Consider the following 18,218-nt stretch of genomic DNA (forward strand, 5'->3'; position numbering starts at 1 on the left):
GTGTTGTTGTGCATATGTTGCGTGTGTGTCATGCTTACGTTTTTTTATGTATATCATTTTGATGCCACGTAGATGGAGAGAAGCATGCATTGCTTCAGATTTGTGAGACCATCTTAGACAACAATGGCTCTATTATTGTCATTGATACTGTGTATCAAGTGGCAACCATTATAACTCACGCCGAGACGAGTGCTCTAGCTTCTCCTTAGACACCCTGATGAATGTGCGATGTACAACGCAAATCGGAAGGCCCTTTGGACAAGAGATAAGCAACACTAACCATAGAGGTTACCATTGAGCATCACTTTTTGCTATAAAAGAATCATCTCATACTCTTGTGCAGATACATACCCTCGTCTGCTACCTTCACAAGCATAGTTGGATAAAACCATACACAACCTTTCTCACTTGATTATATCATTGATCCTTGCAACATGATGCACTGGGGCAGACAATGGGACAGCATGACGAGGTATGGAGTTAACATTTTTGTGTTCCAAAATAAGGGCATTACATTTTTTGGTGGAATTAAGAGAGATGTTTTCTTTGCAAGTGGATCTTAGCGTGGATATGACTTTTAGCCTGTTGAAGCGTCATGTAAAGCAAGGGTAAGTGATAGTAGAGCTTTATGTTAGATGTGGAGATTGTGTATGGTAGCACAAAAATTAGGCATGAACATTGTTTGTATTGATCCCGAAGAGGATGTAGTGGAGGGTGTCTTGATGAACATTTAATTATAGTGTAGCAACATATTTATTTGTGAATATTCAAGTGACTAGGTTTAGCAATTGTTTATGATTGTGTCATGATCTTATTTTTTATATTAAAAAAGAAAGAAAGAGGGTGAGAATAACGCAGTTAGGATTTTGCAATAAGATATCATTCCTCTTTACAACGATGTTTATATACATGTTGTACAAACCAATAAAGAATCGACATTTTATGTATTGTGTGGATGAATAAGGTAGTGCAATGTTTGTAGACTCGAGGATCTGTACGCAAAACATGAGTTAAGTATGATGTGTTGAGAAATGAGAAGGATATATATATATATATATATATATATATATATATATATATATATATAGAGAGAGAGAGAGAGAGAGAGAGAGAGAGAGAGAGAGAGAGAGAGAGAGAGAGAGAGCAAAGAGAAGGGTAGAGAGAGAGAGAGAGGGAGAGAGCAAAGAGAAGGGTAGAGAGACAGAGAGAGGGAGGATAGAGAGAGTGAGCAAAGAAAAGGACTAAAAGAGTGTGTGTGTGTGTGAGAGAGAGAGAGAGAGAGAGCAAGAGCAAAGAGGGGGGTAGAGAGAAGTGAGCAAAGAGAAGGACAGAACGGGTGAGAAAGAGAGAGAGAGCAAGAGCAAAGAGGGGGGTAGAGAGAAGTGAGCAAAGAGAAGGACAGAACGGGTGAGAAAGAGAGAGAGAGCAAAGGGAAGGGTAGAGAGAGAGAGATAGGGAGAGGATAGAGAGAGTGAGTTAAGAGAATGATAGAGAGAGTGAGACAGGGAGAGGATAGAGAGAGCTGCAAAAGAGAGAAAGATAGAGAGAGTTAGCAAAGATAAGGATATATATATATATATATATATATATAGAGAGAGAGAGAGAGAGAGAGAGAGAGAGAGAGAGAGAGAGAGAGAGAGAGAGAGAGAAGGAGGATAAGAGGTGAGAGAAGGATAGAGAGGGAGAGGAGGATACAGAGAGCGAGAAAGGGAAGGAGGAGAGAGAGAGTGAGAGAGGAGTGTGGGAGAGTGAAAGAGAGGAAGGGAGAGGGAAATGAAGGAGAGAGCGAGAGGGGGAGGATAGAGAGAGTAAAGAGAAGAATAGAGAGAGAGAGTGAGTAAAGAGAGAGTGAGAGGGGGAGAGTGAAAGAGAGGGAGACGAAGGAGAGAGAGAGGAGGAGGGAAGAGGGTGGGAGAAGGAGAGAGAGGGAGGGTGGGAGAGTGAAAGAGAGGGAGACGAAGGAGAGAGAGAGGAGGAGGGAAGAGGGTGGGAGAAGGAGAGAGAGGGAGGGTGGGAGAGTGAAAGGGAGGGAGGGAGAGGAAGGGATGATGGTAATAGATAGAGAGAGAGAGTTAGCAAAGAGAACAAGGATAGAGAGAGAGAGAGGGAGAGTGGGAGAGCGAACGGGTCGCAATAGTTAGAGAGAGATATTGTTCAAGTAGAGAGAGAAAGAAAAGCTCTTTAAGCTCCCTCAGTGACCAAAGTATCTTATTTTCCCAATTGCTCCATGTTGGAGCTCTCTCTTTCTCTTCTCTTTTATATGCGACTATATATATATATATTATATAAATGAGAGAGAGAGAGAGAGAGAGAGAGAGAGAGAGAGAGAGAGAGGACTAGAGAGAGAAAGATAGAGTTAGAAAGAGAATGAGAGTTAGGGAGAGATTGAGATTGTGTGTATGAGAGTTAGGGAGAGATTGAGATTGTGTATGAGAGAGAGAGAGAGAGAGAGAGAGAGATGTTTTATATAAATTAGTATTTATATATATTATAAAAGTAAAATTAATAAAAAAAAGGTATTTGGCATTGCAAAATTTGCACCTTCAGGGAGTACTTCACCTAATGACTCCTAGTGATCCTCGTTCAGCGCATCTTGGTCTTTCTTTGTAGGTTGTTTCTGCGCTTTCGAGAATTTGTAACAGTACCGTGGTCGTGTTTAATTAAATCGTCTGCAGAAGATTGCCCCTCTCCGCAGAAGCACATGGGAACCCTAGGGTTTTGCGAGCTCTTTGCAGGACCTTTTTTTTGTCGAAACGGAAAGATACTGACAAATTAGGGTTTCTTCCAGCCCTCGCAACACAGAAGAGAACGAAAAACTAGGGTTGGTTGGATACTAAAAAACTAGGTTCCCATCAAGCTCTTTGAGGAAAAAACTAATTGAGCCCTCGGAACTGAAGAGATACTGAAACCTAGTGTTTTGCAGGACTTTGTTTTGCGTCGAAGAAGAAGAAGGCTCATGGCGGAACCACACCAGCCTTCTTTTCCACAGCAGCAGCAAGGTATGGCGTCATGGTACTCAGCACCTCCTCATCCATACCAGGCTCCTGCACCGCCTCAGCAACATCATGCCATGCCATGGTCAGCAGCGCCGCCCCCACCCCCACCCCCACCAGGAGATCAAGCTTTTAGCTACTCGCAACCCTCTCCGTACCATCATCCACAGGGTGATTTCTACTCTCAGTCGCAGCAGGTTCAACACCAGTATCCCCTCCCACCTCAACCTGCTCAACCCCAGTTTACTTACATGTACGGTCAGCAGGATCAGGTATATTTTCTGCGGCCTAAGGATAAGTTTCAGGGTTTTGACATGTAGCACTAAAACAAGGTAATTAGTTAAGTTCATTTTAACTCTCCTCAAAACTACGAGGGTGACTTTGGGGTCTCCATTTTCAGGTTTGGCAGGCCAATAATAGTTGGGGCTATCAGCAATGGTCTTACCCAGGTGGGTGCAATTGTCTACAAGGTTGCTTTTTTTAAGGCATATGTTATATATTTAGTTATAAGCGTCCAGCCTAGCAGGTTTGGAACCTGGGTTCCTACAGCGAGATTGCAATGCGGACTTGCTTCTTTTTTCATTTTAAAAGATATAAGGTAAAAATGACATTACAACCATCTGGCCATGGGGCGGCAGGAGTGGGGTGGACTTCAACCATTAGGTTATGATATATTTGGTGATTGTTCTCAATGTGCACTTACATGTGGGTTGTGTGTCAATTGTCGATACAATTTCACACGTGGTTATTCTTTGTTATGTGCTCAGAGGTGTTTTTTCCCCTTTTCAGCTCAAAATGCCAGTCTGAGTCAGGAAGAAGTGTGGGCGGCTAAAGCGCGAGCTTGGGCTGCTTCAAAGGCTGTCCAAGATGAACCAAGGCCCGCTCAGCCAGGTCCAGCTGCGCCTCAAGTCTATCAAGACTACACGCACCCGCACCGAGACCTACACCCCTTGGAAGGCCAGCAACATTCATTACAGCCACCGGGCCAGGAGATGGCGGGCATATCATACTATCAGAATGCAGCAAACCAAGGCCAAAGTGTTCCTGTAAGGCCGCTGTCAGAGCATCCAACAGAAAGGCCTAGTTTTGATCAGCCTATGCAAGATATACCTGTATTGGTAACATCGGAGCCAAGCTTTGATAGTTCTGAACAAAAAGCCATGTTAGGTGGAGGGCAACCACAATTGAATGATATGCAGGCAGTATATAGCAGCAGTTATGCACATGACACTACTGCAAGCTACAGACTCGATAATGCAATTTCAGGTAAATATTTAGAAACTGCAATTCTTAAAGCGTTTTGGTGGTGGTCATGTTGCAGGTTCAGTTCCCCTTTTAAAGGCATGGCAGCGCTGTGGAGCTTTCTTGGAATGATTGTAGTTTTTGTCGCTCCAATCGAGCCAAAGCCGCATACCCTCTCAATAGCCGAGCTTGGGCTTCAAGACGCATAGTGAAGTAGGGTACAAAAAAGGTGACTCCAAACTATGCATACGAAGAGTCAATGCTACCAGATCCCTTGCATATGTGAAGCTCAGTCAGCCACCAAGCGTGAGGTGTTGAAGATTGTAACCTTGATTACCAAGGTTAACAGTGAGGTTCCGCTGCTCGCAAAACGCTTGCAATGCCATCAAGCCCCTAGATCAGTACTATGTTGTTTGCATAACTCAAAATGGGTATTAACGTGGAGCTCGGCCTGCCAAGTTTGTCAATGAAGTCAGAGATCTCATCTGTGGAAAGATGAAAAAGTGTCGGAGAAAGAGGGCATCCTTGTGTCACTCCTATGGTGCTAGTGATTACAAATGACATGTCTTCTGGTGCTTGGATTCTCCATGTCATTGACTCTGTCATATACCTGATACTCACCACAGGGTTAGTTGTGAGCCTGTGGCCTAGGGGGCTGGGGGATTGTAAGGGTCAAGGTTTACAAGAACTCATAGGTGAGTTATAAGTGATTAGATTTTATCGGAAAAAGCTATATAAGTGAGGGTTATGAGTGGAGTGGGTTATTGTATTGTTGCAGCCTTGTGCCATGATGATCAACACCTAGGCCAGAGAGTGTTAACCCACTCCTGCGAGTCTATAGTGATTCAGAGAGAGTGCCATCAGTCCCTCGGGATGGGTCTTGGGGGTATGGGACATCAGGGCCTATGGGTTGGGTTTGTATGGATGGAAACCTTGACCTCGATGCTCGGGAGTGATTTGGGATTCTCGGATCTACTGTTGATGGTGAGCTTGAGCATGTCGATATTAATTTGGAACAACCATGTGTTTGTTATGTGTTTAGGGGATTTTGCAGAGGGTTTGGTCATGATAAATCCGTGACAATTGGTATGAGAGCGACCCGAAACTGAAGAAAAAGGTGGTATGATGCATGGAGCGATGTTTTGTAAGCCTTCTGACTTGCTTTCCTAAGGCTAGCAGAGATCAGGTGGTCCTCACATGACTTGCTTCTAGGTTTATGATTCATGGACCACTTGATACACAAGCTAAATACACAAAGTTAGTACATATAGAAGCGTGTAGTTAAACTCACCTCCCAACCGAACGGTGTAGATTCCATCAGCAATCATCCCGAAGCCAAGGGCTAGGGTTCCACTTCCCATAGGCCAAGCCTGTCAACCCTAGCATCCCATACCACGAGAGCGTGTCCTAAGGGACCTTCGGCAAGACTGTCTGTGAACCGCCATGTCCATGGCAAGAGTTCGGTCTAGGCACAGACCAACAACGGGTTCCCTAACTGTGATTGGATTAGGTCCTAATCTTGAGGATTAGTGTTAGGTACATAACATACTTCCCTCCTAAGATTTTTTCTCTCTAGGAAACAAAATTAGGGAATTTCCGCTCTAAACTAGCAGTTCTCTCTCGAGTCGAGTCTAGCGCCGCCTTGTCGTTCCACTTGATCTTATACTCAGTCATCAACTTATTCCTAAGTTTCCTCTCCCTAAAATCCAGTATAAGCTCTGGTTGGTGTGGAACAAAGGACAAGTCCTCAATGTCTACATTCATGAGACTAGCCATCTCATGGAGGCATTGTCCTTTAGTGAAGGAAATAAGAACTGAGTACATAGTCAGACAATGACATGGGTAGTTGGACTACAGGAGGAACTGGTGTAAAAACCAAGAAATTGGTGTCTAAACCAAGGAATTGTTGGTGCATTCATTTGTTCATTTGATTTATGCTTGTGAGCATATTTGTGTATGTGTGGCAAGGGTTGAGGATGCCCGGTTAAACCCAAGGACAAGCATGTGTGCACATGTTTGTGTCTTGTGACATATAACGGGTGCGTGTTGATCTTGACGTGAAGAGAATCATGCTGGGTAACTCCTACCTGAGGGCAACTCTAGTGGTGCAAGGGGTGGGAGTATCTGCTAGAGGTCAAACCCAAGGTCACTTTATGTGAAGGGTGAAAACCGTGAGGGCAAGATGCTCCACGAAGCCAAGCACAAGAGAAGAGGAGGACATTCCGCATGAAGAATCATGTCTCACGAGCCATAGAGAGAAGAGCTAGGCCCAAAGCAAAAAAAAAAAGCATGGAAAAGCTAAGACAAAGCTAGATGTATCAGTTGAGGACAACTGTTTAATAAGTTGGGGCCATGTTACCGAAGCATCAAAATACAGCTTGCTGCCATGCCAAAACCCAACGCTTGAAATTTTTTTTAAAAAAAAGTTTAAAAAAAGTGACGTGGCGATGCTGACATGACACTACTGCGTGGCAAGATAGCAACGCAGGGCAACCTTACAGGCTTGGAATGGTGCAAAAGTAGCATATGGAAAACAAAAGATTAAAAGGTTTTCAAATACTGAAGAGCTTTTATTATTAAAAAGATGCTTTTTAGGCTATAAGTGAGTTATAAACGTTTTTAGGCACCTTTTTTTCAGAACTTTTTTTTTTGGGGGACATTGCATTGTGGCTCGTTTTTGCATTTCAACAAGCTATATTTTGATGCTTCGGTGACACACCATGCTTTTGTTTGGTTTGCAAATCAAGTAAGTGTTCTTTTGATTAGAGTTGCATAAAGGAACTTGTGGATTTTGTGGAGAGAGAGAGAGAGAGAGAGAGAGAGAGAGAGAGAGAGAGAGAGAGAGAGAGAGAGAGAGAGTGCGCATGAATGACTAGGGAGGTAGGCAGTTCACAACATTGTTGCTGCCCTGTACAGGACTGTGCGCCCCTGTAAACTTGCTGCCCAGCGTGCACACCAACTACAACACCATCAGAAGAGAGCTGCTACAACACACTGGCGAAATAACTCTCAACATCAGAAAAAGGGAGTCAAGGTTGTCCTGCGCTTTAGATAGCCATAGAGGCTGTGGTGATGCTCTTGGTGTGATGCTGTCTGCGGTGGCAGACACAGTAAGCAACTCGAGGAGGTTACTGTTGGAGGTGGCAATTCGCATAGCTCTTCTCGGGTTGTGGCATGACTGGACGTTGTGGTGGATTATCCCATATGGGAGAGCATGGGAAGTCAAAGAGCCATATATAGGCCCTAGGGTGTGGTGGCACCTTGTCAAATATCTCCTCCGGCCGGTGTCAAATCCCCACGGATCCCCTCGTGATCGATCTTGGTTCAAAACTCGAATCCTGCAAACAAACGAACAAACAAACAAGCAAGGGGGTGCAGGCCTGACTCACCTCCCAACCATGACAGCCGTGGGTGAGCCCACAGTCTTGGCTGTCCCCACCGAGCCACGAGCTGAGCTAACTAGGTTGACGTACCGACCAATCTCCTCCTCGTGACGTCCCATACCGCCACGAAGTTGCCCTCGCGGGCCTCGAGATTGCTGTCGGCCTTGGCTGCATAAAGCAGGTGCACGTTTGCACTAGATCCAGGCTCCAAGACCATAGAGCTCTCACAAACTCGCGAGACTCTCTATAATATAATAACTAACCTTGGCCACCCTTTTATAGGCTCTTGGCCGGTCATCGGGCGTCCACACTTGGCCGCCCGCCCGTCCATACTTGGGTGTCCGCCCGTTAGTATTTCCCTAACTCAGCTCGTCAATCAGCCTGCCTAGTTCCAAGCTTCCCCAAGCCTCGAAACTAGTCTTGCATGCGTATAGCACACGGTAGATACCCACTGTGCACATGACATACTCCCCTTCCTCTAAGAGCTCACTCCTGAGCTCACTAAAAAGCCAGGGTAATCTCTCTGAAGAGAAGTCAGTGTCTCCCATGTAGCGTCTTCCTCAACACGATCCTTCCACTTGATCTTGTATTCCGTGATAAGCGTATGACGCAATCTTCGTTCACGAAAGCCAAGAATCTTTTCAGGTTCGTGCGGAACAAATGTCATGTCATGGACATCTATAATTTCTTGAGGAGTAACTAACTGATCTGCTCCACCCAGTACTTCCTTAAGTCTACTGACATGAAATACAGGATGAACTTTCACACGAGAAGGCAAATCCAATTCATATGCAACTGAACCAATCCGTCGTGTAACACGAAATGGTCCACAGTATCTAGGGGATAATTTCGGAGATCTACCTGTCCGTAAAGTCTCGGAATCTTTCGGAACTCGCAAATACACCATCGTTCCTTCAGAGAACTCTCTAGGTGAACGATGTCTATTAGGATAAAACCTGTCTCGGTCTTGAGCACTTCTAATAGATTCCTTCGCAACTTGTAACATTTCCTGCATATCTTGCAAAAAATTACGTGCTGCATCATGCTGAAGTCCTGAGAATCCTACTGTAACAGGTGATCTTGGTTGAAAACCATACATAAGCATAAAAGGACTAAACCCTGTACTCGTATGCTTAGTACTGTTATATGCAAATTCTAACATAGGAAGATAATCCTCCCATGAACTTTGTCTTTTGGATACATATGCTCGAAGCATATCCTCCAAAATCTGATTCACTCTTTCAGTCTGGCCATCGGATTGAGGATGATCCGAGGAACTCAAATTCAAAGTTGTTTCCAACTTCTCGAAAACAAGTTTCCAAAAGTCACTCGTAAACTTAGAGTCCCTATCACTGACTATGTCCTGCGGTAACTCGTACAATCTAAACAATTGCTCGATAAACTGCCGAGCTAATTGCGTAGCTGTAATAGTCTTCCGGGTCGGTAAAAATCTAGCCATTTTTGTCAAGCGATCTACCACAACCCAAATAGAATCATGGCCTTGATGTGTTCTTGGCAATCCGGTAATAAAATCCATGGAAATACTTTCCCATTTATTACCTGGGATTTGCAAAGGATGGAACAACCCAGCCTGTCTAAAGCGTTCAGCTTTATTTGCCTGACAAATCTGACACTTGAGAACATAATCTTCTACATACCCTTTCATCTTCGGCCAATAAAAAGTGTGTTTCACTAATGATAGTGTCCTGTGTACCCCAGGGTGTCCAGCAGAAGGTGCGTCGTGACACTCCTTCAGAATCTTGGACCTAATGTCCGGGATCTGTGGTACACAAATTTTGTCATTACGGAATAGCAAACCATTCCGAATCATCCACTGATCTCCTGCAGCCTGAATGGTAGACTGCGCAGTCATCGAGTCTTGGTCAATCAATGAGCTCCCGTCCTGGATCTTTTGCCAAAATGGACCAAAATAACTATCAGTCCTGCAAAGCCCTCTCAATGACTGAAATAAGTCAGTAGAAATCTCGGTGAACGACAAAGTGTTCACCTCTCTAATCCGACTAAGCGCATCTGCAATATTATTCATGGACCCTTTCCGATAACGAATCTCAAAATCAAAATCTTGCATTAACTCTGCCCAACGAGCTTTCCTGCCTCTCAAATCATCCGCATCACACACATACTTGATTGACTGATGATCAGTCAATACCACAAACTTGGAGCCATATAAATAATATCTCCAAACCTTGAGAGCATGAATCACAGCATAAAGCTCCTTCTCAAGGGTTGGCCAACAAGATTGAGTGTCGTCTAGCTTTTTACTTTCAAAAGCAACCGGTCTACCATCTTGAAATAAAGCAGCCCCAATAGCATAGTCACTGGCATCAGTTTCAAGAACATAAGGCCGACTAGGATCAGGCAATGCTAAGATAGGTGCTTCCTTGACTTTATCTTTCAAAAGTATGAAGGCCATATCCAAATCGTTATTCCAAGTGATAGGCTGATTGGACTTACGTCCATGACCTTTCAATAAGTCGGTCATCGGTAGTGTGAGCTGAGAGTACTCCCGTACAGATTTCCGAAGAAAAACAACAAAACCGAGAAAAGAACGAAGTTGTTTCACTGTTCCTGGTATAGGCCAGTCCAAAACCTTCTGAACTCGGTCATAGTCAATGCTCAATCCATCTCGAGTGATCTTGTGTCCCAAGTAAATGATGTCGGTCATAAAGAACTCACATTTACTGAACTTAGCATATAGTCGATTCTGTCTTAAAATAGATAAGACAATCGTGAGGTGTCTGACATGATCCTCAAGAGTACGGCTATATATCAAAATATCATCCAGGAACACCACCATAAATTTCCCCAAATGTTCACGAAAAAGATCGTTCATCATTTGCTGGAAAGTGGTTGGAGCATTGGTTAACCCAAAAGGTAATACAAGAAACTCGTAATGGCCATACCTAGTCCGAAAGGCGGTTCTTTCGACATGCCTTTCATGAATACGTATCTGGTGATAGCCAGTACGCAAATCTATCTTCGTGAAATATTTCGCTCCTGCTAACCGGTCAATTAGGTCATCTGATCTAGGGAGAGGATAACGGTTCTTAATAGTCAGCTTGTTCAATCTTTTGTAATCTATACACATTCTCCAAGTATTGTCCTTCTTTCTCCTAAGCAACACAGGTGCATCCCAAGGTGATTTACTTGGACGGATCTGGCCCATCCTCAAATAATCTTTGAGTTGTTTAGCCAACTCATCTTCCTCAGCTTGGCTCATCCTATAAGGTGGAATACTCACAGGATGAGCACCAGGGATCAAGTCAATACGATGATCTACTGCCCATTCAGGTGGTAAACCCGATGGCAGTTCCTTAGGAAATACATCTTGAAACGAATCAAGTATCTTCTGTAATTCTTTGCTTTCAAACACACTTAATTCATTCACATCCATGGAAGGGATGAGAAAAGAAGAAAGTGGAATCAAGACACAATGGAAAGCGGTGTACAAAGAAGAATTCATTATATTTCCAAAATCAATTGTATTTACAAGAGGTCCCTGAGAGGGATGAATACAATCACCTAAAATACTATACTTGGTGTCCCTATGCTGAAAAGAAAAAATATGACTAGACCAATCTATCTGGACATCAAGAGTCTTAAACCACTCAATCCCTAATAACAAGTCTACATTTTCCAGATGCATGACATAGCATTCTAGAGTATCTTTGTAGTCCTGAATCTGGATTGGAAGCATCTCCACTTTGCGATCCCAAACTTGTCTGCCCGCAGGTAGACGTACCTCATAGGTATGGTCGTTGAGTGTCGTATCAAGACTCAATTTCTGCACAAGTTTGTAGTTAACAAAGTTATGCGAACTGCCAGGGTCTAAAAGAATGTGAATTTTATGGCCATTCACTTCTCCATAAACTCGGAGAAGATCATGCATGCCAAATACTTTAGGATTGAACAGACAATCAGAACAAGTACTAGGGCGAGAAAGTACAGTAATTGACGTACCTGTCAAAGACAACTGGTTAGCTGCCTTTGGCTTGGGTCCTGCGTTTGACTTGGTACCCTTTTGCTTCGGGCACTCATTACGCATGTGTCCTTTTTCTTCGCAGATAAAACAACGTCCTTCCTTCTTGAGCTTCAAAGCCCTAAGGAGTCGTTTCTTCTTCGCTGGTGTCGAACTTGTATTCTTCGAAGGTTGGTCCGAAGACTTGCCTTCAGTCGCGTTAGCCATAGGTGCGGAGAACTTTCTTTTATGCTTGTTCCCCTGCTCGGTAACGGGTTTTGACTTGGAAGAGACCATCGTATCATCATAGATACGAGCTGAATGAATGGCCTCGTCCAAAGTTTTGCATTTGTTATTTTTAACCTGTAATCGGTACGAGTCTGGTAAACCAGCTACGAAAAACTCCAAAAGAGTAGTGGGATCCATCTTTGTAGCCGTCATCTGCAAGTCACGAAATTTCTGGAGATAGACCTCATAAGTGAGGTGCTGCGAGGTCATGGTCAAAGCTGAAAACCGGGCAACAACATCGTAGTCATCCTCTTTCTTGAGGAATTCCTTCTTGAAAATATCTTCAAATTGTGCCCAAGTCGTTGGTTTAGGGTTCAGTTCCTTCCACCAAAGCAAAGCTTTGCCGGACAGGAAACCTGCTGCTAACTGTATCTTCTTTCCATCATCATATGGATGAAACTGAAAGTGAACTTGCCACTTGTGTAGCCAAGTGTCCACGATCTCCTTGGTTCGCTGCTTTTGCTCTCCCCCAAACGGTTCCGGAGTAATATTGGGGCCTAAAGCTGAAGCCAAGGTATCCATTCCCGAGAAAGTAGAGAGGGTAGTGGTCAAGAGAGCGATGGAGTTCTGCAAAGCCTGCATCTGGGCTGCGATTTGTGCCTGACGTTCCGACGAAGAAGCTTCGAGAGCTACTTTGAACTCTTGGAAATCTGATTTTGACACAAACTCGTCAAAAAGATCGGCATCAGTGCCTTCCGTATAGCCGGCAAGCCTTCGCGTTCCACGAGGGGCTCCAACTCTGATTCTTGGGTCGACATCGTGAAGAGGGTACGTGGAGAGAAAATTCGATCTTTGCACAATGAAAGTGCGAGCGAACTCGAGAGCTTGAGAGCTTGAAAACTTGAGAACTTGAGAACTCGAGAGATGTGTGGCAAGAAGCCCACTAGAGGGGTTTATAAAGGTTTCCCAAAAGCCAAAAAATCTCGAAAAGCTAAGCTTAGCTTTTGCTTTAGCTTTTGTGTTTTTTTTTTCGGTGAATAAATATATAAATATATATATATATGGATATATATATTCTCTTTTCTAAAAAAAATAAAACATCTTGAACCCTTTAAAAGAGGAGGACTTTTAAACCTTAAAAAAAAAAAAATTTAAACTCCCCTAAAAAAACAAAAACGAAAGCACTAAGAAAAGAATGCTTTCCTTGCGTTGTTTTTTTTTTCCCCCAACCCCCTGGATTAGCCGGCGTTTGCTGACTGCTGACGTGGAGAGCTGGCCGATTGGCTGCCGGCGCCAGATCTGACTGCGTGTGCGCCTGCGCCAGCCCTGCATAGGTGGGATCACCCGTCCACGTGCGCCTGGGCCGTCCACGTGCGCCTGGGCGTTGCCTGGGTTGGCTGCGCAGGCCTGGCTTGGGCGCTGCCTGGCTGGGGCGCCTGCGTAGGCCTGGGCTGGCCTGGGCGCCTGCCCGCCTGGCCTAGGCGCCTACATGGGCCTGGCCGCCTGGCCACACAGGCCCATGCGCCCGCCTGCATACAAACCTACTCGCCTGCCACGTCAACAGAACTCGCCAGTAAACCCACTCGCCAACGATTAAGTGATCCAGCAGTTCTCTTGCTCTCTCTCTCTCGTTCAATCAACTAAAAGCAAACTTGCTTTTTCGTTTTTCAGTTTCTCTCCCTGCAGGTTATACAACTGCACAACAAACATGCCTCTTCTTTGCAAAAGCAATCAACCCTATTCAACCTACCATCTCCCATCAACATGGGGTTCTTTGATGAAGGAAAAACACATACAAAATCTGAAAACTGCAGTATGCACAGAAAAAACAGCAAGTTTTTTTTTTTTTTTTACACATACCGTTCCTCGACCTCTTCTTCTCTACCTACCGACTTGCTCGTTCACGAGGTATGCTCTGATACCACTGTCAAATCCCCACGGATCCCCTCGTGATCGATCTTGGTTCAAAACTCGAATCCTGCAAACAAATGAACAAACAAACAAGCAAGGGGGTGCAGGCCTGACTCACCTCCCAACCATGACAGCCGTGGGCGAGCCCACAGTCTTGGCTGTCCCCACCGAGCCACGAGCTGAGCTAACTAGGTTGACGTACCGACCAATCTCCTCCTCGTGACGTCCCATACCGCCACGAAGCTGCCCTCGCGGGCCTCGAGGTTGCTGCCGGCCTTGGCTGCATAAAGCAGGTGCACGTCTGCACTAGATCCAGGCTCCAAGACCATAGAGCTCTCACAAACTCGCGAGACACTCTATAATATAATAACTAACCTTGGCCACCCTTTTATAGGCTCTTGGCCGGTCATCGGGCGTCCACACTTGGCCGCCCGCCCGTCCATACTTGGGTGTCCGCCCGTTAGTATTTCCCTAACTCAGCTCGTCAATCAGCCTGCCTAGTTCCAAGCTTCCCCAAGCCTCGAAACTAGTCTTGCATGCGTATAGCACACGGTAGATACCCACTGTGCACATGACAGGGAGCAACGGCTAGGAGATGGGAGCCCAGCCATCGACGTTGCTCGGTGCCCTGGGGTGGTGTGGTGCTGTTGCGCGTGACTTTGACAGTTACAGTATGGCTGGTTATTGGATGGCAGCGCAAAGGTGAAGCCAGGGCTTGGAGCTATATCGAGTACGGGCAGTTGTACATGCAACATATGAGCCACAAATGGCTTTCTATCATGCCAAGCTTCGTAAGGAGTGATAGTCTGGCTCAACAATTTGTTGAGCAATTGTTCAGATTATATGGGTTGCCTTGTGACATAGTGAGTGACAGGATTATCCTCAGTCCGATGGACAGACGGAGAGGGTGAATCAGGTTTTGGAGGATATGCTTCATACATACGTCTCTAGGCGACCATCTGATTGGGAGTGATACATCCCAATGGTCGAGTTTACCTACAATAGTACTAAGCATTCAACTACTGGGTACACTCTGTTTATGCTGATGTATAGTTACCAACCCAGGTCTCCGTTAACTGTATCAAGACTTAAATACCAATGAATGAGTATCAGATAATTCTAGTCTATAAGCCACCTCACCAATCCTCTTTAGGGTCCGATAAGGTCCACAGTACCTAGAGGACAACTTCCCAACGTTCCTCGTCCGTAATGTCTCAGAAGGAGACTCACATGAAAAGCATTGTGAATCCTTCAATGATCGAGCAATGCTAGTCTGAAAGCCACATCGTTGATCTTTTCCAATATTGGAAAGGTCCATAATACTTGTTGGACAACTTCCTTCTCTTTGCCTTTCTACTTTCGAAGCCTTGCTTTCTCAAACTTCAATAATATCCAATCACCTTCCTTGTACTCCACCGTTCTTCTATACTTATCCGCAGCCTTTTTTTGCGTAGCCCTTGACCTCTCTATGGCTGTCCGCACTTATGCAAAAGCCGTATCAATATCTTTGACATACTCATCTGTTGCAAAGATCTCATCCTTAGTTCTTAGAAGTGGTGGTAGTACAACTTTGTCATAAACAATCTCGAACTGTGCCTGTGGCGTGGAACTCACTTAAGATTAGTGTTCGAATTGCTAAGGCAAAAAGCACTTTATGCTAAGTGTGAGTTTTTTGCCTTAGAGATCCATTATTTGGGTCACATAATTTTGGCAGAGAGAATTTAGATGGATCCCGCGAAAGTAGAGGCAATCCTTAAGTGGCCTCATCAAACAATTTGGAGGAATTACAGATATTCCTTGGGTTGGCAGGGTTCTATCGCAAATTAATCCGAGATTATACTAAGCTAGCGGTTTCTATGATAGACCAATTAAAGGCCAAGGGTCACAACTTTGTTTGGGATGCTTCCCAATAACAAAGTTTCGATCGCCTTAAGATTGCCATAGCTATTGCACCTGTGTTGGCAATAGTAGATTCTAATAAGCCGTTTGTGGTTGAAACAGATGCTAGTGACCATGCAGTTGGTGCTGTGCTTCTTCAGGAAGGAAGACCAGTAGCTTTTGAGAGTAAGAAGTTGGATAGAGCTCAACGGAATTATTTTGCGTATGAGCGTGAGCTTTATGCCATCATTCATGCTCTAGGCAAGTGGAGACATTATTTCTACGGTGCTAAGTTTGAGATTGTCTTTGATTATGAGAGTATCAAATGGTTGACAACTCAAACTAATTTGAAAGGTCGTAAAGCTCGGTGGGCAAAAATCCTCTAAGAATTCGACTTTCAATTACGGTATCGCAAGGGCGGATACAATGTCGTGGGCTGATGCTTTAAGTCGCATGTCTCGAGTAAACTCGTTGAGTTTTACGGAGTTGAAAAGTGAATTTTTAGATTCACTCAAAGGAAAGTGCAAACATGATCCGTCATATGCAACGGTGTGGACAGTTGTTACACGAAGGGATCCCTCACACTCCGCAGTAGCAAGTGCAGATGATAGTTTTACACCTAGCTCTTTACTTTTTAGGGACGAGCTTAATCGTTGGAAGCATTTTTTCATCAATAATGGGTACTTGTTACACAAAGGAGGAGTGTGTGTACCCTCGGACTTCGACACTAGACGCCAAATACTTTATGTGTAACTTGGTTGAACACAATGCTAATCAATGCACTTAAATACACTAAGATTTGATGGACACTTGTTCAAATACAAGAAGTAAATTGCTGAATTGACAAGAGACACACAATGAGCTGGAACGGCCGACCCCTCCCTCAAATAAAGTATATTGATCTTGGGAGAATCAAGTACATAGTGTCATGGGCATTTCTGACCAGATTTTCATACCAATGCATATGAATACAGTATTGCAAACAAGTGGTTGTTGATGTAGACTTGCAACCCACACTACCCTCTCAAGTGCCCATGTTCCCTACCATCTGCTCTCTATTGTTCCACCAACACATGGTAGCAAGAATATGCAAGAGAGCACGTAGGACAAGAGAACACTACACAGGGTTTGTGATCTTGTAATCCGGTTCCTCCCTCCTGCTACTGGCTCCCATATTTAAGCATAAAAGCTTACCAATAGCAAGGAGAGTCGATGACAACGGAAGTCTTCGCGATGGAAGTCCTTGGAGTGTTGAGATCTTTGATTTGTCGCCTTTCTTCACGACAAAAGTCTTCAAGAGGATGAAGGGAACCTTGGGAAAGCTTTCCCTATGGTTCAACTTGAGAAAGGAAGGCTGAAATTAGGGTTTTCAGCAAAAAGACCAGAAATTACAGCAATAAAGAGAGCTGTTTTGCTGAATTTCAGTCATTGAGAGTGTGTAGGAGAGTGATTAGCATCCGGAAACACTCCAGGAAGCTTGAGAATCACCTTAGCAAGCTTGGAAATGGAGTTGGGAAGGAGAATGTGCAGAAAATGCAGCCCAACAGCCCTCATGAAGGAGGCGCCAAACTCTAGAGAGAGGAAGAGGAGTGAGGTGGTGAGTTGTCCAGTGTAGGTGGCAGGCAGGTGCTTTGTGGAGCAAGCTAGAGTGGACACATGGCTGGTTACTCCCTTTGTACAAAGGGGATAAAGTCTGGGCGGTGGACATTGGGTTATGTCCACCTTGGGACATCAGTGTGTGTGAACACCGGGCTTGTCATAATTTATAAGTGAGTTTTGGTCGCCCAAAACTTAATGAAGTGTATACACTCTCACTTATAAATTAGTACTAGTTGTCCGCAATTGAAAAGCATATGTTAGCATCAATGGGAAGATAGTTCTTAAACTTTACAAGGTAACGCCTCACAACTTTGCTTGCAGCAAGCTTGCGTTCCTTGCGATATACAATCTGCACTGGCTGCAAGATCTCCTCAAGCTCATCCACTTCTGGTGGATCCTCAATGACCATTTCACTGGGCTCCGGCTCTACATACTTGCGAAGGAGACACATGAAAAGCATTGTGTATGTGCCAATGACTAGGTAATGCCAATCTGAAAGCCACTTCATTGATCTTCTCGATTACTCGAAAAGGCCCATAGTACCTGGTTGCAAGCTTAGGATATGCACCCTCTTTGCCAGGTCTCTTTGCAAGTCTTGCTTTCTCAAATTTCAGCAATACCCAATCATTCTCTTTAACATCCAATTGTCTTCTATGCTTGTCGGCAGCTTTTTTATGCTTGTCTTGTGACCTTGCAATGGCTGTCCGCAAAAGCAATATCCAAGTCTCTTACATACTCATCAGCTGCAAATATCTCATTCTTTGTGCGAAGGATGGGTGGCAAAACCACCTTACCATAAACAATCTCAAACGGGGCTTTTCCCGTAGATGCATGCACCGTGTTGTTGTATGCAAATTCCGCAAGCGGTAAGTACTTCTCTCAGGAAGACGTTTGATCCGCCACATAACATTTCAAGAGATTCAACACAGCTGAATTTGCAGCCCTACCTTGCCCATGCGTTTGAGGGTGATAAGCTGATGAGAAGTCCAATTTGGTGCCCATATT

The 18,218-nt window shown here is 44.5% G+C and overlaps 1 protein-coding gene across 3 annotated transcripts in view; it reads left to right on the forward strand.

Moving 5' to 3' along the window:
• Positions 1-2,519: 2,519 nt before the first annotated feature.
• The window catches only part of LOC147620025 (cyclin-like protein), a 66,718-nt gene continuing 51,019 nt past the window's right edge, over positions 2,520-18,218 (forward strand). The window contains exons 1-4 of one of the 3 annotated variants that reach the window (XM_086772163.1): positions 2,520-2,821; positions 2,924-3,265; positions 3,394-3,442; positions 3,783-4,259. In XM_086772163.1, coding sequence (XP_086628289.1) covers positions 2,957-3,265; positions 3,394-3,442; positions 3,783-4,259 — 835 coding nt within the window. In that variant the 5' untranslated portion in view covers positions 2,520-2,821; positions 2,924-2,956. Of the gene's footprint in view, positions 2,846-2,923; positions 3,266-3,393; positions 3,443-3,782; positions 4,260-18,218 lie in introns of all 3 variants that reach the window. The other 2 variants (XM_086772161.1, XM_086772162.1) reach the window with 2 other exon arrangements.

Source organism: Cibotium barometz, chromosome 32, assembly GCF_041138505.1.
Source record: "Cibotium barometz isolate CiBa-2024 chromosome 32, ASM4113850v1, whole genome shotgun sequence".
Classification (NCBI taxonomy): domain Eukaryota; kingdom Viridiplantae; phylum Streptophyta; class Polypodiopsida; order Cyatheales; family Cibotiaceae; genus Cibotium; species Cibotium barometz.